Raw genomic sequence first — 23,679 nt, 5'->3', positions numbered from 1 at the left:
TATCCATTGAACGTTTTAGATCTTGGGTATTGGATGTGATTAAGTTACTAACTTTAGAGAAATTAGCATTAATCACATCTTGAAAAGCCAAAAACTCYGAGGCTCGAATAACGGGGTTCACGTCTAATTGTTGACGTAGGAGACCAACCAAATCTGCGTCCTCAGCATCTGGATTCTGAGATGCCATCAACTTGGCATACAGCAACGATTTTAGCTCATCCACCGATTGATCTGGTATAGATGGTTCAGGTACAGTTGGTGGTGATGGCACAGACGGTGGCTCTTCTTCTATAACCTCATTCTCCTTCAAAATTCTTTTGAGACTAGCCATTTGAACATCAAAATTTTCTTGAACAACCTTTAGGGCAGCGTCCAGATATTCCCTTGACACAAAGTCGGGTAAAGTAACTCCTGATTCACTTAGAATATCAGTTGTAACAACAGTTGAATAAACTGTTGTGCCTACGTTCAATGTTGGCATGATGTTAGCATTGGTAGGACTTCCAACCTATCCTCGTGAAATGTCAAAAGACATCACTCCCATCATTCCGGAAAGTTCACTAAGAACTGCACCTTGAGCAACAAATGCTCTTGACTCATGTGTACCTATGTGTATCGGCTCTAGACTCGAGGTGCACAGAATCGAAGTCGTAGGCTAGGGCAGCGGCCTACTTGTTTCAATAACTACATTCTCCAAATGAGAAGTAGTTAGCATATGTGCTATATCCCCTTGTGAAATTGAAACAATAGGTTGTTGAGAACCAGTTGAGTGGATAGGAGAGGTGTGCATTTGCATAGCTGGGCTAGCTTGTCTGCTTCAATACCAACATTCAACACATGAATGTCAGTAGTAGATGTGGTTGCCCAGCTAAGTATTTCAGTTTGAGAAGGAGCTTGATCTTCTTTTTCTGCTCCACTCTCACCCTCTCCATATTCTTTTTCTTCCCTTTCTCTCAACCTCTCTTCATTTTCAACTTCAACACCCTCATCTCCTCCTTTATTTGATAAACCTTGAAGAATACGATCATAGTTATCGCATTCGTCAACATTAAATGATAAAGAACGTAGACTCGGACAAGGTTGCTGAGCTGAATATTCAGGAAAGATCGTATCAATATCATCCACAAAAGTTCCAACGGGAATATTTTGGTCAGGAGCATTCTGAGCGTCAGCTCCATCATCATCATCATCATCATTGTGTTCATCACCAGAATCAGCCTGATTATCAGATTCAGTAGCTTCCGAACTTGAAGAAGTTGTGGAAGTTCTGAAATTTAAAGTCCGTTGCTGATCAGACGCTCCCCTCACTTGTTCACCCCTCTCACTTTCATTTTCTCTCATCACACTACCCTGTTCAAGTAACCCTTGTTCCTGAACTCTCTCTTCTATTTCTACTTCTCTCTTAGCTGAGGCATGGGGTGATCCTTGGGCAAGTTCAACCGGTTCTGGTTGAACTATTGGATCTATYACTCTTCTATAATCTATTACGCACTAAGCATTCTGATCAGCTAAAGCAATTAATTCTGGTGGAACTGGCATTATCGAATCCAAATCTTCTACTTCTGTATGCTGCCGAATTCTGGTCATGATAAATGTTGGCCCTTTTTCTGAATTAGGTCTGGCCGGAATATCTTCGTTGGCATTCATCATGGCCTTTATGAATAGTTGCAAAAATCTCTGAAAAGGCACGAACTTTCTTGCCTTGGACGGAAATCTTTTGGCATTGACAAGCTCAAGTAGTTCATTTCTTAACCAGAATTTACTAATTTCATATGGATTACTAAAATTGAAATACGGATAAGGCACAAAATTCAATTTGTTTTAAAAATCTCAAATCGGAGGTTTTCAACACTTAGTCAAAAATCGAAAATGAAAATCGGACATAAAAAGTCAACAAGTCAACATGTCAAGGTCAACAAAGTCAACAAGTCAAAGTACGTACAAAGTCCTTCTAAAACAAATCGCTCAAAAGTCAAAATTTTAAACCGATCAAAAAGTCAAACACCGTTCAAATGATGTACGATTACAGAAATAAACCACTCAAATAGTCAAAGACTTACCAAGCGGATAATCCACGTCACTGACCACGTCAGCAAATAATACCGAGTTGGATACCACATCACTCGCCACATCAACATGATAATCGGTTAATACTTCAACCAGTTACCCGGGTACTTAAATGTTTAAAACTTTACATCTTAGGTACCAAAATGAAAGTTTTGAAAGTACGTTACCCAAAATAGGAATCAAGTTAAAGTACGTTACTTTTTCATGCAATTTGCCCTTTTACAAAAAGTGAGTGTTTAAAGGCGGTGAAAGTGTTCTTGAAGGAGTTCTTGAAAAATGTTTTTGAAGAATATTGCTGTTTAAAGATTTTGTTATTTGCTGCTTGATAATCTGCAGAATCTATTATTTTAAGGTGAGTTTTTGAATTACTATATGTTTACAAACCCTGAGTTTTTAATCTGCTGATTGATCTTGAAAACTGTTGAGTATTGATGGTTTGAAATTTAAAAGAAATTGGTAAAACTGTTCTAAACAACTTTAAAGGAAATAGCTCGAATTTTTGAAGTTTGAATTTGTTTTGGAATGATTAAAGCAAAAACTGTGTTTTAACAGTTTTGGGATATGATATCCTATGTTGAGGATTTAAAGAGGAATAAATGATTTGAGAAATCATTTACAGAACATATTGTTCTAAGGCTTGGAAGGTTTTGAATATAAACCTATTTTGAGATTATGATTGGTTAAAACTATAGACGAGGTTCACTCTGACGTATATGACTTTGTTCCGTCATTGGATGAAATAGTCYATAGATTTTGGTTAAAACTATGAGCGAGGTTCACTCTGACAGAAATGACTGCAGCCTGTCATTGGATGAAATAGTTCATAAGAATTTTCAGGGGAAATAAGGATGGTCGTTGTATGTGATGGATAGCTATTGCTATAAAGGGGGAATTATGGATGAAATAAGGATGGTCGTTGTGTGTGTATGCATGGTATAACTCTTGTTATTATATCTATTAAGATTACAACAGATTTGAGCATTCTCTTCTTGGTGATTTGAGAATTCAGAGATGTTGTTCTTATTGGAAATAATAGTATTGATGTTATGGTTACGGGAAAATATGGCCTATGGTCATTAATTTTGATTAAAAGTGTGTTGGAACAAAATAGTCATTTTTATGAGGAACCAGAGGAGCTCTGGTTGGTCCTCGTTATCGGACCAGAGGGTTTTTGTTATTGATTGGGGAATATGCAAGTTTCTACTAAACATATTAGTTGGATCAGAGGCTCTGTATCTATTGATAAGAGCTTCTGTAAAATCATATTTTAAGAAGTTTTAAAAGAAGGATTTTATACTTAGAATCTTTTAAGAAAAACAAACCAGAGAGGCTCTGGTTGGCTTACACGTTGAACCAGAGGCTCTGGTTGATCATGTCTTTTGAACCAGAAGCTCTGGTTAGTACAACCAGAGGCTCTGGTCGAGCATGAACCCTTTATAACTATTCTTTTTATGAAAAAGGCTATCTTATTGGTTGAAAGCTTAACTAAAAGAACATTATAAGGAATGATATGAGCTAGAAGCTCTGGATAGTACAATCAGAGGCTCTGGTCGAGGAACCAGAAGCTCTGGTAGAAAGACCAGAGGGGCTCTGGTCCTGTTTATTAAAATATATTCCAAGTATGGTTTGGAACCAGAGGCCCGATGGACCGAAACAGAATATGATTTTCAGTTTTTGCTACATGAGATGAATTATTTGAAATTAATGTTTTGGTGATCTTCACCCTGTATTACATAAAAGGGGACCTCACTAGACATTCATGTCTAACCCTCATTTTGTGTTTTCAAAAATATGTGTGCAGGTAATGATAATAAGGGAAAGAACATTATGTGAATTATTTTTCTATGTGTTTAACTGTGTGAAGATCTTGATTAGCCATGCTTTGGAAGCATAGATGCTAGGATACAAGAGCATGTATTTTTGGAATTTTTGAGTTGTGTATTTTACATTATTGACTCTTATATTATAGACCTATGTGGGGAAAACATGTATTCTATGGATGAATTATGTGTAATATGCAATGTGCGAATTTGTGGGTGTTACATGAAAGAATCCATCGTAATTAATTTAGCTAAAATTCTCAAAGAAAAAAAATATTTAAATGGTAAAAATTATTTTTTAACAAAAATATTGTTTGTCAAACATAAAGTAACTTATAAGCTAACTCATAAATTATTTTTTGAGTGATCATCTGAATTGCACATAAACTAATTTATTAATAAGCTATTTGAAGTAGCTTATGAGGAGTTTTTTTACGCTTTTTTAAATTATACCTTGCTTAATACTAATTATTAATTATAAATAAATATTAGTTATTCATAAATATTAATTTGTAGTAATTAAAATTAATTAAAAAATTATTAATTAATTTTGACTATGCATTATTAATTAATTTTAATACAGGCAAAACATATGTACTCCTTCCCCTCGTATTTACATTAAAAAAACCATAAGTATTTTCTTTTTAAAAATCCCCTTAAAAATTAATACAAAGATTGAAATATAAAAAACAACTTACTTAAAATAAACTCTTTAAACTACAAATCTTGATGAGATGAAGAGACTTTAGTGATGGATGTGTGTTGTATGGTTCCTTCTTGTTGCGTATTGTGTAAGACCAATAAGATAATTCAAGAAGTAACGAGAGATTTTGTTCTGTAATATATTTAAAAGAATAATTCAAAAGATACGATTTTTGAACTATATTAATTATTATTTAATATATTTAGATATTACAAAGTAAATGTAACAATTCTAATTTTTTTTACATGAGTTATATATAAAGTTATACTTATTTATTTCATGGATAATTGTAATATGCTAAATAATTTTAATAAAATATTTAACTTAATTATTAGTTATATTTTGGAAAAAAAATATTAACTAATTAAAATATGTGAGGTTGATCAATTTTATTGTTATCTAATATTATATGTAGTGGTTATTTAAAATCATATATCAATGTAAATTTTTATAAAATTTATTTTAACGAATTCAAAATTTACAGTATATGTATATAATAATCAATTTTAAATTCTTTCGATTAACATATTGTATTATTTAATTTTTCTTTACTGTTTTATATTAATTAACATATTATATTATTAAAAATCTATTTAAATTATATAATAATATATTTATAATTGACTATTTCTTATGTTTTCTGTTTATCTTATAGGTTTATAAACTAGTTTTTAATAAAAATAATTTAGTAATTAGTTAAGGATCGACAAACGCCAGGCAAATGCTGTCACGAGCACATCTCCCAGAAAAGGAAGGAAAAATGGTCGACACGAAGAAGAGTCTCCCAAGTTTCTTCATCATCTTCTCTCTCTAATTCCTAATTTTGAATATTATAAACACATATGCATGTAACTGCACCTACATATGGTTAAAACCATGAAACTTATTATATTCCAGCCACTGTTGTAGTTGTATTATATGTTGAAAGGTCGAAGCTCATCGCCCATCATCCTCCATTTGGGCATCAAATAGAAATACGAAGTTGTTCAAACAATTTTCTATTGCATTATTCTATGAAGCTTACAATATTGCAGTCTTGACACTCACCCCAATTTGGTTTTTGGCAAATCCCATTAAAAATTGCTTTTGTTGGAAGCTGATAACCAGTAGTGTTTGGACAATTTGCCGTCCGAATCCGATTATTATAATCAACAAAATTTAATTCATTACACTACCCTCTAATCATAAGCATATGTGAGACACTCTCAAGTTTCTGTATGCAAAATCGAGTTTAATTGGGGGTTTTCATTTCTGTTCAGTTTGTCCATAATAGTGTGCAGAATTGGGTGGGTAGTGATGAAGAGATACAGAAATGGAGAAATTTGGGATTTCGAGCAAGAAGTATCAGGGGAAATGGGTGGTGGGCAGAAGCTGATACTGGGATTGGATGGTGGGACTACTAATACGGTGTGCATATGCATGCCCATTATCCCTTTCACTCCAAACCACCATTCGCCGGATCCTCCTCCGGTCTATGCCAGAGCTGTCGCCGGCTGCTCCAATCACAATAGTGTTGGTGGTACCAATTCATCCCGCTACTTATTACAGATTGAATACTTCATGCATTGCTCGGTGTTACAGATTGAATACTTCAGTTATTTTGTTATTGAATCGAAGCAATGCTACCTACTAATTTAGTTGATGTAGAAACTTTAACACTACGGTTGTGGGTGATTTTGCAATTTTATTGTCTCATTGGCAATGTTTGGATTTGCACTAAAATATGGCACATAGCGATAAAGATGGTAGTACTTGCAAATACTTAAGCTATATAAGCAGCAATCTGTTTTTTCTACGGTTATAATTTTTATTACTGGTGAAAACCTTGTCATCAAACTATAAATGTGGCGATTGCCTAACTTCCATCGTTACATTTCAGCTTTAATGGTCATTTTTCATACAAGAGATGCATATGAAAACAAGACAAAACTGGTAACTATGAAAAAGTATGTATAACTCATTGTCTGCTTACATGGATTTTCACTTCGTTATCTATCGAATGCAAACATACAAGCATGTTCTGATGCATGTCATGATATCTGGATCAAGATTGTGCCTTTTCTGGTTATACTGATTTGCAGAATTGGGGTTGTTTAGCTTTTGTTTGGTTTTCTCATGGTAACAAAATGTGCACAAGTTTATCAAGATTGATCTTTCACTTCTCAAAACACAGAATGTCATGAAGAGATGTGGCTAGCTAATTTGTTGTTATACATCTCTGTTATTTTAGTTTTCAGAATGGGCATTGCAACAAAACTATGTTAACCAAATATCAAAATATTACGTTGTATACAATCCCATTGAACATTTCAGTTGCAATGGTTGAAGATTGTGCCATATATGTTATTATGGTTACCTTTCTACATATGCTTCACAGAAATTGCTGCAAGGGAGACGCTAGAACAAGTTATGGCTGAAGCTCTTTCAAAATCAGGTTCAACTAGAACTGCTGTTCGAGCGGTTTGCTTAGCTGTATCTGGAGTTAACCATCCAACAGATCAACAACGAATTCTAGATTGGCTTAGGTGAGAAAACTTTGAACCCATACAGCAATCTTTATATACTCTCTGTGTTGCATTATTGCATCCCTGTTTTCTTGAGAGATTGTTAATGGTGTCCCTCTCTAGCTATGAAACTGAAGGTAATGCTAGAGATGCCCAAGTCACGAAGACCACAAAGTTCAAAGCTAGCTCATACTAATTGGAATCTGATCCATACTAACTGCTCTATATTCTATAAATGCAAAAACAACTAACATGCTTTCTTTTATTGGACTCTATCTAGCTTTTGTTGTTTCGGTTTTGACCCTGTTCATCTTCTTTCCATACTCAGAGATATTTTCCCTAGCGATGTTGAATTTTTCGTTGAGAATGATTCTGTGGCAGCTTTGGCTAGTGGAACCATGGGAAAGCTTCATGGGTGTGTTCTAATTTCTGGTACAGGGACCATTGCGTATGGATATACTGAAGATGGGAGAGAAGCTCGGGCATCTGGTGCAGGACCCATCTTAGGTGATTGGGGAAGGTATGACATACAAACTTTACTTCTTGGCTTTAACAACCGGAACTATCTATAAACATTCAAAGACAGTTCAGTGTGATGATAGGTATACTCTTTATTTCTGTCCTGCCAATGCCCAATGAACCCATATAATATGTACCCTTTCATGTTAAGTTTTTGTTATATATGTTGAGCATATCAAATGACCGTGGGATGTGATCTGTCCTGTTTACTTGTAGTGGATATGGTATTGCAGCAAAGGCTTTGACAGCAGTAATAAGGGCTTCTGATGGGCGTGGTCCACAAACAATGCTCACACGTACCATCCTGCATGAACTTCAATATTCTTCTCCAGATGAACTAATTGGGTATTTGAATTTTCTCTATACACAACATATATATATACATATATATATATATATATGTATGTATGTATGTCATGTAGCCCTAGTAGTTTTATATGAATGCTTTAATAACATGAGTTCAGTAAAGTAATTCACCAATGTTGTTTCTTGTTCGGTAGATTGTGTAGTTTAGTCAATCCATCTCCAGCAATGGTGATTGCTTAACCACAAGGGTTGGGACGTAGTGGTTGAGGTCCTGGGGGATGTTGTGGAATATCCCATCTGTCCAGGGCTCGATTCCAGGCGTACACAACAATCATGGCCACTGAGTTTATCAAGACTAATTTCTTGCAATCACAATTTGCTAGGCAGGGATTAATCCAGGCTATGCCTGGGACACCCTTCCGAAAAAAATGTTGGTTGCTTGATGCATGGGGGGTGCCATTCTTAAAATTCGAAACTATGTTATATCATTTTGAGTGCATCTACTTGGAAATGATAATGCTTACTGATTCATCCATTTGAATATAGGTGGACCTATGCCGATCCATCCTGGGCTCGCATTGCAACTTTAGTCCCTGTTGTGATATCATGTGCAGAAGCCGGTGATCAAGTTGCAAATGATATATTGATTCATGCTGTTAAAGAGTTGGCTTCAAGTGTTAAAGCTGTTGTTCATAGACTCGGATTGTGTGGTAAAGGTGCATATCAATTAATCATCCTTGTTCAAACTTTCAAGGTCGGTTTGGACAAAACGTACTCCATTGAGCCAATTTACAAAGTTCAATTTAACAGGAATCTTCAAAATAAGAGAAAAGTTAATCATACCTGGATTGTAACTTCACTAGACTTCGATTAAAGGTGATAGGAACTTAGGGTTTTGTCATAGTGTGTCTGAACCTTGGTTCATAATTAATAAAAATCAGTAGCATTGTACCACAAAAATATCTATCTCTAGAGCAGCCGCTAAACGAGAGCCCATCCAAAAACCATGCTCCCAACCATAGATCCTCTTGTCTGTACCGCTTACAATTGGGGTGACTGAAGAGCCTTGGTGATTACAGTTGGACATCATAGGTGGTAGTCGGGTAATAGGGGTAGGATGAGAGTCTTCTCATAGGGCCATTGGACGTAGGCATTGGGTGGTTGTGTCGGTAAGACAAAGGCATGTTCATGGGTTAATTGAGGATGTTGGCTTAATGGGCAAGAGTGGATTACTAGCAAGATTCATAATGCCTATATTTGAGCTTAATATAGGGTCTAATAGAGGTGGGCAAATCCGTTAATCAATCACTCCTCCAACTGATATAGCCGGTGTTGGTTAAACGGTGCAATGATTTGCACATATAGTACAAATGCTCCCCTAGCTTTCGTCTCTCAGTGTCAGTGTCGGCCCGAACAGGAGGAGTACGCCATGCTATGCCATCCTAAGGTGCTGCTAAATGGATCCTGAACCCATCCCAATCCAGACCTGTCTCTCGGAGGAAAATGAATAGTTGATTGTAATATACAGGACCAGTCCCTTAGTTGATGTGTTTTTTACTTTTATTTTTAATATATATATATATATATATATTATTGTTAAATATTAACTATTTCTTTAATAACATTATTTTTAAATGAACTATTTCCTTGATAACATTAAGAACCGAGCGACAAAACACCCAGTGACTACAGAAGTTCAAATGGGTACGAAACTTGAAACCGGCCTGGGTAAGGAAATCCTGGTCAGAGCATGACCAATTACGACCACCGTTAATAATGGCTAGTTAGAAAAAGTGGATGTTGGACCGGTTAAAGGACTGAATCTGTTGGTGGATTGATTTGACCAGTTACACTTACCTATCATGGTTGGTGGATTGATTTGGATATGGTTGTTGTCTCGCACAACTCTATGGTCAGACTTCAATTAAACCACACCCTAAAAGTGAATGCAACAATAAGCATTGATCTAACTGTTGGAACCATTCGGCTTCATACAACAATTTTTTAGAGGTGTCTCACTCTTAGTAGAAGGGGGAGTAATGTTAGGCCTTAACCAGTGTTAGTGTTGGTCTATTGTAAGCATGAGTTTATAGTCAACTAAGATAGATCAATTTCGGTATTTTCATTTTCAACAGCTTGTATAAGTAGGGTGGAAGGGGATTAGATTTTCATGCTTATTTTCAGTCAGATAGACTTGAGTGAGTAAGCATCATCTAGAACTAACTTATCTCTGGAATATGGGTCGTTTACTTGTTTATTAATTTCGTTTTCAACGGACATTGGTCTGGTTTTCTCTCACTTGTTTATGTTGCAAGTTAAATAGCTTAATTCAGATGTCTTTGACCTTTATAGTTAAATTTCTAGTTTATGTTACCTTGGCAGATGGAAATGATACTTTCCCTCTCGTTATGGTTGGTGGTGTTCTTGAAGCGAATAGGAGGTGGGACATTGGAAAAGAAGTTATTAGTTGCATTGCCAAAGACTTCCCTGGGATGCTCCCAATTAGGCCAAAGGTAAGCATAATCCATAATCTTTTAATTATGATGTTGTGTTGGCCTCTTTATTGATTATGAGTTATGTCTTTAATTACACCTCTTGTCTTAGTGACATAACTGCACTTAAATTCAAGCCAATAAGCGCAATTGTGATTGAAAATTGACATAGAGTCATCTCTAATAACATGGAATAGATAAGGGTACTATCCAAGTGCCTATTAATGCATATTGGATATTGCAAGTATATATAACCTTTTGCATACCAAGAAGGCCAAAAACATCCATTTTGGGTTGTCATACAAAAATGTCATATTTTGTTATCTTCCTACTGTTATCGTTAGTAATTGATAATGGATATGGTTCAGAAGATTACTCATAAAAACCTACCAGGATAAAAGCAGAAAAAATAATTAATCTTACCGAACACATTTGCAGAATCTTAACAGAGAATCTTGAATAAAATAAAGGTTCACAAAGAAGACTAAACTCAAAGTAAATTGCATAAAATATTCAAGATGCCTAAAACAAACTTCATAACCTATTATTTATATTAAATACTTAGGGAACGTAAAAAGGAAACTACAAAAGAAAACCTAGTTGGGGTAGGATAAGGAAGCTAAGAGATAAGGTAATTAAAACTAATGATGGTGAGTAAAAACTTCCACCATCTCTTTTATTCTAATTTCCTTCTTGTTTTTTCCTCCTACAATATTTCTGAAGAGTCCTGCTGCTATCACTACTCCCTCCCTGAAAACTCGCCTTGTCCTCAAGGCGAAATGTTGGAAATTGCCAATATAGCAGGTCGTAAATTTCCCAGGTTGCCTCATCGGTTGTGCTTGCTGCCATTTCACCAATAATTACAACACATAGGAGTACTAGACCGAGAGACTCAGTTACCCAGCGGTGAGCTAAAACTTTTTCCGAGACCAAAACTTGTTCCCAATCAGCTGAGATAGGTAGTGCCGGAGAGGGAGTAGATGGGGATCTACCATTAGGCGGTTGCAGCAAGGATACATGAAAAACAAGGTGTATTTTTGAGTCTTCTAGTAAGGCTAGTTCATATGCAACTGGTCCCACGCGACGAATAATAGTGTATGGGCCAAAAAAACACGGAGAAGGTTTTTCATACCTTTGTTTGGCCAAAGATCTTTGTTGAAATGGCTGAATTCTAAGGAAGGTAGTGTCGCCTACCTCGAAGGATAACTCACGTTGCTTGGAGTCGGCTTGAGCCTTCATGCGAGACTGCGCTTTGAGAAGGTTTTCTTGAAGGAGTTTCAACATGTCATCCCTGGCTATCAGTTGCTCTTCTAAAGCAACATTTTGATTCTCACATCACTCGTAACATATGTGAAGAGTCGGCGGGTCACGACCATACATGATTTTGAAGGGAGTCATGCCTGTAGATGTGTGAAACCCAATGTTGAAAGATTATTCATCCCAGGCCAAAAAAGTACTCCAAGAAGAAGGCTTTTCATGGGCAAAGCACCTTAAGTAGGCTTCAAGACAACGACTTACTACAGTTTGTGCATTAGATTGCGGATGATACTGACAAAACAGTTACTTCCAGAAATTGATAAGAAAAGTAGCATCTCTATTGGATAGAATGGAACGAGGAATACCGTGCAACCAAACAACCTCTTTGTAAAACACCGCTGCAATTGTTTTTTGCCTTGAAAGGATGGGCGATATGAACTAAATGATTGTACTTGCTAAGTCGATCCATACGAATAGAATGGTGTCAAAACCACTTGATTTAGGAAGGCCCATGATAAAATCCAGTGATATGTCTTCCCAAACACGTTCTGGAACCGGTAGTGGTTGAAGACGACCGGCAGGAGAGAGTATCTCATACTTATTTTGCTAGCAAGTTGAGCGATTTTGCACATGCTTTTTAAGATCTTTCTTCACGTGTGGCCAAAGAAATTCTCTGTTAGACGCTTTAGAGTTTTGAGGTAACCTCCATGGCGTCCGGTCAAGGAATCATGACAGTCTACTAGAAGTTTCTGGCGTAACACTCCGTCCTTTGGGATGACAAGACGACTCTCATAAAACAATTTGTTAGCAGTGAAACTAAAACCAGGATGTGTCGTCAGGTCTTGTCTGATAGAGGCGATAATATCCCTTGTGTACTGGTCCTTTAGCAAGGCTTTTTGGAGGTCTACAAAATCCATGTTGACCGGCAAAGCAATAGCTAAAAATTCAGCATGTTGAGGTCTTCTTGATAGTGAATCATCCCCTTGATTTTCTCTTCCTGCTTTATAGACAATGATGAAGTCAAAGGGAGATAAGTTCATAAGGAGACCTTGTTCGCCAGTGGTCACTCTTTAAGTAAGTAGGTGTTTGAGGTTGCAGTGGTCACATTTCACAAAAAAAAGGTTTTCCCAATAAATAATGTTGCCACTTTTGCAAGGCCAATAATTCTCTTATCATATGCCGACTTTAAACGGTTAGAAAAGGATAAGCCTTTGCTAAAAAATGCAGTAGGATGATTTGATTGTAGTAGAATTGCTCCAGCATCAGCTGATGAAGCATCACATTCAACTGTGAAGGGTAGACAAAAATTCGGTAGTTGGCATACAGGGACCATTGTTAATGCAAGCAAGTCATTGAAGGCTGATTCATCTTGAGGGTTCCATAGAAAACCATTTTTCTTGGTTAAATCCGTCAAGGGTTTTGCTATTGAACCATAATTTTTGACAAATCGACCATAATATCCTGTCAAACCAAGGAACCCACGAAGCTCTTTGACATTACGGGGTTCAGGCCATTCCATTACAGTTTGAACCTTCTCTGGATCGACTCTCACGCCTTCTCGAGAAACCATATGCCCCAAAAAGCTAATATGAGGATGCCCAAATGAACAATTTTGGCATTGGCATAGTATAAGTGCGCCTGTAGTAGTTCAAGCATGCTTTGGAGGTGGTTTAGATGAGCTTCGAGGTTGGGGCTGTATATTAAAATGTCCGTCAAATAACACCAAAATAAATTTGCGAAGGAAAGGACGGAACAGATCATTCATGGTATATTTGAATGTGGATGGTGCATTTGGTAGGCCAAAGGCATAACAAGAACCTCCTAATAGCCTGAGTGGGTTTGAAAGGTTGTTTTGTATACATCAGGGGGGTGCATACGAATCTGGTGGTACCCGGATTTGAGGTCAATTTTTGAAAAGATGGTTGCATCATGTAGTTCATCAAGGAGTTCGTTGATGTTGGGTATAGGATACTTTTTTGGGATTGTGAGATGATTTAGCTCTCTGTAATCAACACAGACCCCCCATGGATTGTCTTTTTTCCTATGCTGTTATATCGGTCAGAATACAAAATATCGGTCAGGACCGATATTCGATATATCGGTTATATCGGTGATATATCAGTGATATATCGGTCCAAAATAGCGGTTAACATAATATTTCTTAGAATTATATATATAATATGCATTAATTAGAGTTTAGAAATATAGTTTCAAAATTAAAACATCACATCATCTAAAGTGTTCAAAAACGAGCTAATCGCAAGCAATAGGTTCGGCATCCGAGTCAACATCATCCAATACATTCACTTGATTCGTGAGAAGTCTGAAGTTGTAAGAAGTCTGAAGTCGTGATTCGTGAAGTTGAACTAGGTGTCTGTGAAGTGTGAAGTCGTAAAGATGAAAAGAAAGGAAGAAGACCGTTGGAAGGCAGACTATTAATTTCAGACCTAATAATATATGTAACCAAGCCCAAAAAACTAAGCCCATGAAATAACAAAAACCCAAATAATGGAACCCTAAAAGATCGATATATACATCAAAATATCGCTAAATATCGGGAAAAATCGGAAAATATCACCGATAATATCGGGGACGATATTTTGACCGATATTTATGCAGCGATATTTTGCCTAGGTCCGATATCCGATATATCGCCGATATATGGACGATATATCGCGATATTAACAGCGTAGCTTTTTTCTTGACCAGCAACACTGGGCTTGCACTAGGGCGTATAAATCCCAATGTTAACAATTCTTGAACATGGTTTTCGATCTCGGTTTTTTGGAAATACGGGTAGCGATATGGCCTAATGTTTGGAGGGTTAGGTAACAGTGGAATAGCATGCGAGTGGCTTTGAATTGGAGGTAAAGTGGCCATTGCAGAAAAAATATGCTGATAATATGAGAGCAGTAACTGTATGTCTCCTGAGAGAGAGCTGGGTCATCTGATGTTTTCTCTATTTTGGCATAAGAATGGAGAGAGACTCTGCCACGGTTGGAATTCCTTGTAACTTGTACCTTTTTCCATTCACATAGAAAATCACAAACAGTACTCAAGGAAGCCAGCCACTTAATCCACAAGACAACATCTGCACCCTTGATGGAGAATGGGTGATAGTCTAATGATTTCTATATGGGTAAATTATGACCGATTTATTGCATCAAATAATTTTGCCATCTCCGATTTGTACTCCAAAATTAGGGATTGCTCTGTTGTCAATCCAACTCTTTAACCACAGAAGATGAAATTATATTATGGATAGAACCACTGTCAACCAAAATTATCAATCCGATCTGGAGTTAATTTGGATAGTGATTGAAAAAGACGCTAACAAAATCACTTGCTTTTTCGAAAGGGTTGCTTGCAGCTTTCATGGTTGCTACCTATGTTAGTCCCAGAATCGTATGGAATGAAATTTCTGCCAGATCTTCGTCTTGTTTATGATCATTGTCTTGATCTGCAGTTTGCTCTTCTCCATTGGCGATCTCTAACAGGAAGAAAGTGGATTGTTTACATCGTTGACCCGGTGCAAATTTCTCATTGCATCGGAAACAGAGGCCTTTGTCACGGCGGGATTGCCTTTCTGCATCCCAAGTTTCTGATTGTACTGTTGGTTCTGTCTTTTGGGTAGCCGGGCACGAATTTCATGGATTGGGGTTAGGAAGACGTTGATAAGGCGCCGAAGATGAAAAAGGAGTTCTAGGTTTGCTGAAAGTAAATGAATTTGGCCCTTTTTGTCCACGGGTTCATGATTTGCTTCAAACTCAAGAGCAGCGCTCATAGCCTTGTAGACACTGTTAGGTTTATGAATTCTGACATCTATTTTCAGGTCCTCCTTCAACCCATTTTGAAAAACCCCTAAAAGGCAATGCTCTGGCCAATTGTGAATGCGAGAAGCCCTTTTAGCGAATTCTTGCCTATATCCTTGCACCGTTCCCATTTGTTTGATGTTGCATAAGTGTTCATCCAGGTTGCGAAATGCTACTAGGCCATAATTATCTTGTAAAGCTCTCACCAAATCTCCCCAACAAAAAAAGGTATGGACACTGTTGATCCATGCATAAAAATTGAGTGCATCATCTTCCAAATACATTGAAGCCACTTCGACCTTTAATTCCTCTGGAGTTTGGTAATAACAGAAGTATTTCTCCGCCTGAAGGATCCATCCGCGAGGATCCCCTCCTTCGAATTTGGGGAACTCGATCTTCAATTCTTCATATTAGGTCTCCTCGGGGGATGCTGGTGACCTGATGCAGTTTCTGCGTCCTCTCCGGTTCTTTTGGTTGTCCGTGCTTTAAGAACTGCAACATCAGCAGCCAGGGCTTCAAGTCGAGAAGCAATGGACGATAGTTGTTGACCCACAACATCGGAGTTGCGCTCATTCTGTGTATTGGAAGCTGAATTTCTGGTGTTTGCCATGTCCGATGAATCCTGCTCTGATACCAATGATAAAGACCCACCAGGATAAAAACATAAAAAAATAATTAATCTTACTGAAGACACCTGCAGAATCTAAACAGAAAATCTTCAATAAAATAAGATGCCTATAACAAACTTCATAACCTATTCTTTATACGAAATACCTAGGAAAGTAGAAAGGAAACTGCAAAATAAAACCTAGTTGGGGTTGGATAAGGAAGCTAAGAGATAATGATAATTATAACTAATGGATAAGAGATAATGGTGAGTAAAAGCTTCCACCATATCTCTTCTATTCTAATATATCTCCTCTTCCTTCTTGTTTTTTCCTCCTATAATATTTCTAAAGGGTCCTGCTGCTATCAATTTACCCTATCTTTTTAGAATACGAGAGGGTGAAACTTCTGTGTCCTTCCTATTGATGCACTCTTAGTAGTTCATTGGTAAAACACAAACGAGATATTCAAATTCATGACATTTAGGTTATCCTTGAGCAAGTCTCATGTTTTATAAAGCCTAGTTGGGCCACAACATTATCTTATTCTAATAGACAGTCCTAGAACTATGTGTCTAGCTACAACTTTCATGGGATTGAAGAAGTAACAAAGAAAATGGCAACTTAAACGTGGAACTGATTTGGCAAGTTGGCATTAGTGGTAGTTAATGAGGTAGTTGACAATTAGTTAGCTCAATGTAGAGGGAGTACCATGGAGGCATGTCAGGGAGATTCAAATTATTTACGGACGATCAATGACTTGCGAGGACCCCTATAGGTGGTGCAATGTCAACGGGAAGTGTATTGATGAGGGGGTTAAAGTCTGACATTGAGGGACAAAGGGTTCTCCAAATGGACAGTTTTTCAAGTATTTAGACTTCATGGTTCAGAAGGGGGGAGATGGGGGATGACATAACACATTGCATAAAGATGGGTGGCTAAAGTGTAGGGCTGCCATGGGGGGTTGTACGACAAGAAGGTCTTGCTATCAAGGCCCATGAGAGGAAGTTAAGAGTTGCAGAAATGACAATGCTTAGATGGACATGTGGTCGGACCATGTTTGACAGAATACCAAACATTGTCCTCTTGGCGGTGTTCAGAGTTGCACCTGTCATATCTAAGTTGAAGAGGGAAGATTGTGGTGGTTTGGTTGCGTTCATAGGAGCAACTGAGGATGGACAGGATGGCTTTAGCCATTGTCAATGACATGACCTCTAATAGCAATTATTGGACACACAAAACTAAGGTAGCAGACTGTTACAAGTCCTTCAAACTTTTTGGGCACACTTTCTCTTTCTCACACACTTTTACATGTCGGGGGATACTCATGAAAACAACCATTCTACTCTTTGGAATGGAGGTCTGGGTTGTGTACATCCCACCCCCAGACTCCCACCTCTGGGTGGCACATACATGATTCGTTTGGTTTGATCTTACAAGTTGTTACAATATATCAAGAAAAACCCAGGCCAGTTAATATTTTTATCTACCTTCAAATGAGTTCAATTCAAAGATTTATGTGATTCAGTTACTTGAAGATTTACCCCATGATTTTGGCATGTCTACTTCATTCCCAGCTTCCATGTTTGGTGACAACAATTTTTGCTATCAAAATACATCCAATCTCCTATTCCATGAACAAAGAAAACATGTCGAAATAAATTATCATTTCATTTTAGAGGAAGTTCTTGCTTCTCCCTATTCACCATTGCATTTCAATTGACAGACATGTTTACCAAGCCACTCAACCATGTCCAAGATCACCCTCAAAAGACATTTTCTCTTGGTTCATCTTGAGGGGGAGTATTAGACACGAGCAAACTGATGTGGCGATCTGTTAGTGAGGTAGTTGACAATTAGATTCAGTAGCTACTTCAACTATAAATATAGGAGGGGTGTTATTGAACAGAGTGATAAAGAAATAAGACTTCTCATTACTTCCTCTTGTTTTCTTCTTCGTTCCATGTCGAAAATGAAGGTAAATAGCAAGAGAAAGTAAATAACGTCAAATCATGACTTTGGTTAACCATAATTCCCGCAAAATAAATTGGTTTATATCTTATATATTTCATTTTATAGGTTTGTGCATACTTGTTCCATCGTATTTCAGGTTATTTATTGTGTGTACTTGGTTTCCCAAGTTTGCTCCAAGTTTTTCATCTACTCCCCAAAACTTCTTTTCTGGCATTTGTTAGCTTTGATTTTTGAGATGTGCTTCTTAGCTGGATCCAAATGTTTTTGTGGAACTCATTCTTGATCAATATTCATGTTGTCTTAAGAGTTTAGTTGCAGTCGGCAAGTTGGCATTGAGTGTCCCAAAAAGCTTTAACCGAGCACTAACTGTCAACTTTAGCAGGGATTAAGCTTATGCATTAAGCTAAGCGGTCAGATGATTCTAAGTGGCTGTTTGATAGATACTGAATGATTTGATGCACGTGGTGGTGGGGTTGGAATGATTAAGAGGTTCTGTATGATTTATTCCATGTACTTGAGCAAGGATTAAGCACATACTTAACTCAGGTTACCAGAACCCTAAGGGTGTATAGTTTCCACACCGTTAAGATTAAGCAATGCTTACCAACACTTGGGGGAATGCTTAATTCTGGACAGCTCTAAGGGGGGTCTTTACAATATTTTCGGCATCTCTTTTTCTTTCGCTGTTTGAACACACTTTTAATGGTTAAACTGTTCGTGTGGCCATTTATTATGCATTTGTGCGGAATTTCCTGTTCAAGATTATGTGTTTATGTGTTCAGGTGGAGCCTGCGGTCGGAGCAGCACTGCTTGCTTGGAACTATATAATAGAACAATCCCGGCAGGACCATTCAGAAGCAGACTACAATTAGGTTCGATCGGAAAAGGTTGAGCACAATTGAGGTTATTGAATTGTATAGTACCAAAGGAAGAAAACATATTGTAGAGAAATGAAAGACGTGAACTTGAGAAATATAATTTATCGATAGCATTATTGTTGTGATTGTAGTTGTCGATCAAGTATGTTCATATTATGATTCGTCTTCTTATATCTTCTGTAAATTGTTCTTCGTTGAGACATTATTCATATCATTTTTGTTTCCTTGTTGATCATCAGCCATCTTTCATTTTCAATAAGAAATCAAAACTATTTAATGGTAGGGTTTGGCAACCCAGGATTTTTGATGTGCTTTTAGCTGAATTTTACAATTTTGAAGGTATTTTAAAGTTTTCTGGTTGATTTCGAGGGATTTTTCCGGTTGATTTCGAGAAACTTTTTCAGTGGATTTCGAGGCACTTTTTTCAATTTTCCGGTTGATGTTTCTTGAATTTTCTAACATATTCTAGTTTTTCTTACATTATTGATTTCTTGTTACGTAATATCGAGTTGCTTGAATTTTAAGTATCTATAAAATAAGAATAAGATCTCAAACTATAACCAACATGGACTTTTAATTTTAAGATTGATGGTTTCGCAAAAGTTTGTTTTAATCCTAAAAGTTTAAAACTGTGATGAAAAACATTAACATGAGATGAGATGGAAACTCAACTGATTTATATTGGTTTACATAGAGTGTTACTTCGAATAATCAACGATTGAGAGTCGTTTTTTACATCTCGCCCATGACGTATATAATATCAAGAACGGACTTGCATTATGTTTGCTTAATCGATCACCATCGTTGTTGGTGATTAATAAATACTACGTCAAATCATGGGCCTAAGTGATTGACACACTCACGACTTAGGGGTATCATCGAAACCTTTAAAGACAAGATTTTATGTTAATCCTTATGGTTCATTCTACGTTATTTTGAAGATTACAGGTTGGTTCTAATTTTTTGCATCGTATTTTATTTTTGTTCACATTTCTTTTGATCCGGAGAACATTGATTCATTTCTTGCGGTATAAACCCCGGCTCAAGGGGGGCACATAACTACATCCCAGTTTTAGTTTACATCCCGATTTTTCAATGTTAGTCCCAACCGAATCTACAAGAGTTTAAAGGTAACCGTTTATAGAAGGGATGGATGAATACTGTTGGTCTCGTTAGGGTCTACAAGATGTGTATAACAGTTTGTAGAGGGGGGGGGGATGAATACAAACACAGTAAACTTTACAAATTTAAAATGTATATTGATAAAGAATGATCAATACAAATTTTACAAGATTGTTTGCGGAAAGATAAGGTAAAGATAACCTATCTAAACAATCTAAGTTACACACTATATCTTAGCAAAGAGAAATGATTTGCTGTTTAAGACTTAGAAGAAAATAAGTTCTTTCTGCGTAAGAACTATTTAGAATACTAAAAAGGGATTCTAACTTACTTTTGAAGATAAGCGTATTGTGTTATTAGATGTGTGTTCTTTTACGTATGAACATAAGTTAGGGTTCAAGAGTGTTGGGTTTTAGTTTGCGAAAATAACCGGATAAAACGCAGCGGAAAAACAGAACCCTGTTACAAAAACGTTTAGAAAAAATTTCTAAATAAAACCCAAAGCCGGATCCATTGACAATTAAAACGAATCTACACAAACCATAGGATGTTTAAAATATTTACCTTGTGGTTGAAATTAAAACTTTGATGTACCACTAAGAAACCAAATCAGGTTTCCTATATCGGTTGTCCACACACGAACACGCTTGGAACTCCCACCGGGTGCTATCCCAAAGAATCATAATTCTATAATTGTACCATAAGGATTTTGAGGCTACAACTAGTTATCAGAACTCAATCGTCTACTTTGGTTTAGCCCCTAAGCCTTATTTATATGGTCAGTTTTCGAGATTGACCATAACTCTTAATAAAGCTTAATCATTATCTAAAATGATTATTTATTTATCTAATAATATCTTATATAATTATCTAAAAACATTTACCCCGTGATTATATACATATTTATAGATTAAACCCTGTAATTATAATAATCACAAAATGGTACACATGTTTAGATTCTTTTTTTAGTGGAAGCATACGTGTTCTTTGTGTGCGACCCTTTAGGTTTACATGGCTCGTTGGCAGTGTATCTGGGTGACACGTGTCGTGGGTATAACATACAACTTACAAAGAGTAAGTGTGTATCTCTACATAGAGATAAAACACATCTATTTATACCCATTGCATCAAATGCACATTTAATGTAATGCAGTAGGGTTTGAACACACGTCAAGCCTTTAGAGAAAGACTTGTTCTTTGCTACAGTGAATAGTACAAACGTCTATTCATGAGCATACATCCTTTCATGAAGTTGGTGGGTAGTAGATTCCGTAATATGTTTCTAATTGATATCCTCGTTTTTCTACAATCTATGGATAAGTGTCTTGATGATTTCGATCTTCCAACGGTAGATGCAAATGCCAATTTTCAATCTGAAGAATTTTGTGAGGTACAAGAGGAAGGCTCTATAGTTATGGAAGACGAACACTTGCATGTCCGAGACTCTCTCAATTCGGACCAGAAATACGCATATGGTGAAATCATGAAGCATGTAGACGATGATTGTCCATGAGTGTTCTTTATAGATGGTCCTAGTGGAACCGGGAGGACATTTTTGTACAAAAATTTGCTTGCCAACATCCGTTCACGTGGTCTTATTACTCTCGCAACCGCTTGTCGGGTGTTGCTGCCAATAATATGCCTGGAGGGAGAACATCTCACTCTAGATTCAAAATTCCTCTCAACCTTCATAGTAACTCAATGTGCAACACAAAAAAACAAAGTTGAGTTGCTCAGTTGATTCAAGATGCAAAAATAATCATTTGGGACGAAGCGTTGATGGCAAAGAGGCAAGCAAGCGGTAGAGACCCTCGATCGAACAATATAAGATGTTATAGGGGTGACACTCCCATTCAACGGAAAGACAATGGTTTTAGGGGTGATTTTAGACAAGTATTACCAGTCGTGAGGCATGGAACCCGAGCACAGATTCTAGATTCTAACTTACGGATGTCACCTCTTTGGTCAACGATTAAAAAGATACGGTTAACGGTCAATATGAGAGCATGCACTAATCCGTGGTTTTCAGATTTTTTTTATTAAGAGTCGGTGATGGAGATAAAGAAGCGGTGGACGAAAGCTTTATTCGCATATCGGAATACATGACTGTTCCCTATACTGATAAAGGTAAGTCAAAAGATGCGTTGATTGATGCAATATTTCCATCTCTGCAAATCAACGGAGCTGATTCGCATTATATCATTTTGAGGGCGGTATTATCAACTAAAAATGAGAATGTCGATGAGATTAATGATCAGTTGATAGACAAGTTTTCTTGGAGATAAAAAAATATAATACAGCTTCAACGAAGCAGAAGATGATAAAAATAACATCTATCCGATGGAGTTCTTAAACTCTTTAACCGTTAATGGTTTGACTTCTCATTACCTTCGTCTCAAGATTGGATTCCCCATAATATTGTTACGAAATATTGATCCCTCGAATTGATTATGTAATGGCAATAGATTAATATGCAGAGGCTTTCAACAAAACGTCATCGATGCAGAAATAGCTGTTGGTCAGCATGCTGGAAAGAGAGTATTTCCTTCCAAGAATTCTCTTATGTCCGTTCGAATACAACATGTTCCCATTTAAGTTAAAGAGAAAACAGTTTCCAATTCGGCTTAGCTATTCTATAACAATCAATAAAGCTCAAAGCCAAACAATTCCGAATGTAGGTGTTTATCTATCGGAATAAGTATTCTCATACGGGCAACTTCACGTGGCATTGTCCAGAAGGATATCACGGGGCAATACGAAGGTGTTGGTGAAGCCTGTGAAAATATTCAATCGTGTCGGAGTCTACATATCAAGAAGTTCTACGTGATGAATAAGGTATAATCAACAATTATATTACTACACATTTGGTAACATATGTTTCTATTAAAATCATTGCGCCATTTTTTAGGAAATATTTACGGATGGGTGTATCATGAAAACTAAACAACAGTTTGGATATACGGATGAACATTATTTACAAATGATTGTATTTCTTTGTTCAGTCAAGAATTTCAAGTTTTGTAATGACTTCTGAGTATATGGGTTTAGAAACCCAATACATGTGGAATTATTTTACCTTTCCATCTTGCTAATACACCATATTAACCTTCAACTTTATATATTAGTTGACTTGCAAAATAATCAAACAAACTCATGATTCAAGGCTAAACTAATGTTTCAAAATTGTGATGCGCGGGTACACCACTAGTTTGATTATCCTATATATATGTGTGTGTGTGTGTGTGTATGTACATATATGATGGTTCAAGGGAAAACCTTAAAAAATGAAAAACTGAAGAACACTCTAGTAAGCATTCATCTGGACCGTATGCACATGTGCATATAAGTAACTGAAGTTGTTTTTTGATTTTATGCACTTGAGCATGTTATGCACCTCTGTATACTAGACAAATTACTTACAAACTACTTGTATGGACATATACATACAATCGAGATGGACAGTTATCATAGTGTTTCTGAGTTTTTCATTTTTTTGAGGTTTTCCACTAAATCTGACCCTAAACACACACACACACCCACACCCACACCCACCTTCTTTTGTTATCTGCCTAATTAGTATAAACTGTGGTAACTAGAATATTTTCGTCTTTTTCATATAT

The 23,679-nt window shown here is 36.7% G+C and overlaps 1 protein-coding gene across 1 annotated transcript; it reads left to right on the top strand.

Annotated features, from left to right (window-relative positions):
- The first annotated feature begins 5,382 nt into the window (after positions 1-5,382).
- Positions 5,383-19,117, top strand: LOC112526647 (N-acetyl-D-glucosamine kinase-like). The gene is made up of 7 exons (XM_025137025.1): positions 5,383-6,109; positions 6,968-7,115; positions 7,423-7,614; positions 7,830-7,958; positions 8,466-8,635; positions 10,302-10,432; positions 18,842-19,117. Exons 1-7 carry the CDS (start codon positions 5,887-5,889, stop codon positions 18,929-18,931), a joined length of 1,083 nt encoding a protein of 360 aa, XP_024992793.1. The 5' UTR covers positions 5,383-5,886; the 3' UTR covers positions 18,932-19,117.
- Positions 19,118-23,679: the final 4,562 nt, after the last annotated feature.

This window comes from Cynara cardunculus, assembly GCF_001531365.2.
Source record: "Cynara cardunculus var. scolymus isolate 2C chromosome LG 1, CcrdV1, whole genome shotgun sequence".
NCBI classification, from domain to species: domain Eukaryota; kingdom Viridiplantae; phylum Streptophyta; class Magnoliopsida; order Asterales; family Asteraceae; genus Cynara; species Cynara cardunculus.
Note: the sequence above shows the minus strand (reverse complement) of the source record. Positions and strands in the feature narration are given on the sequence as shown.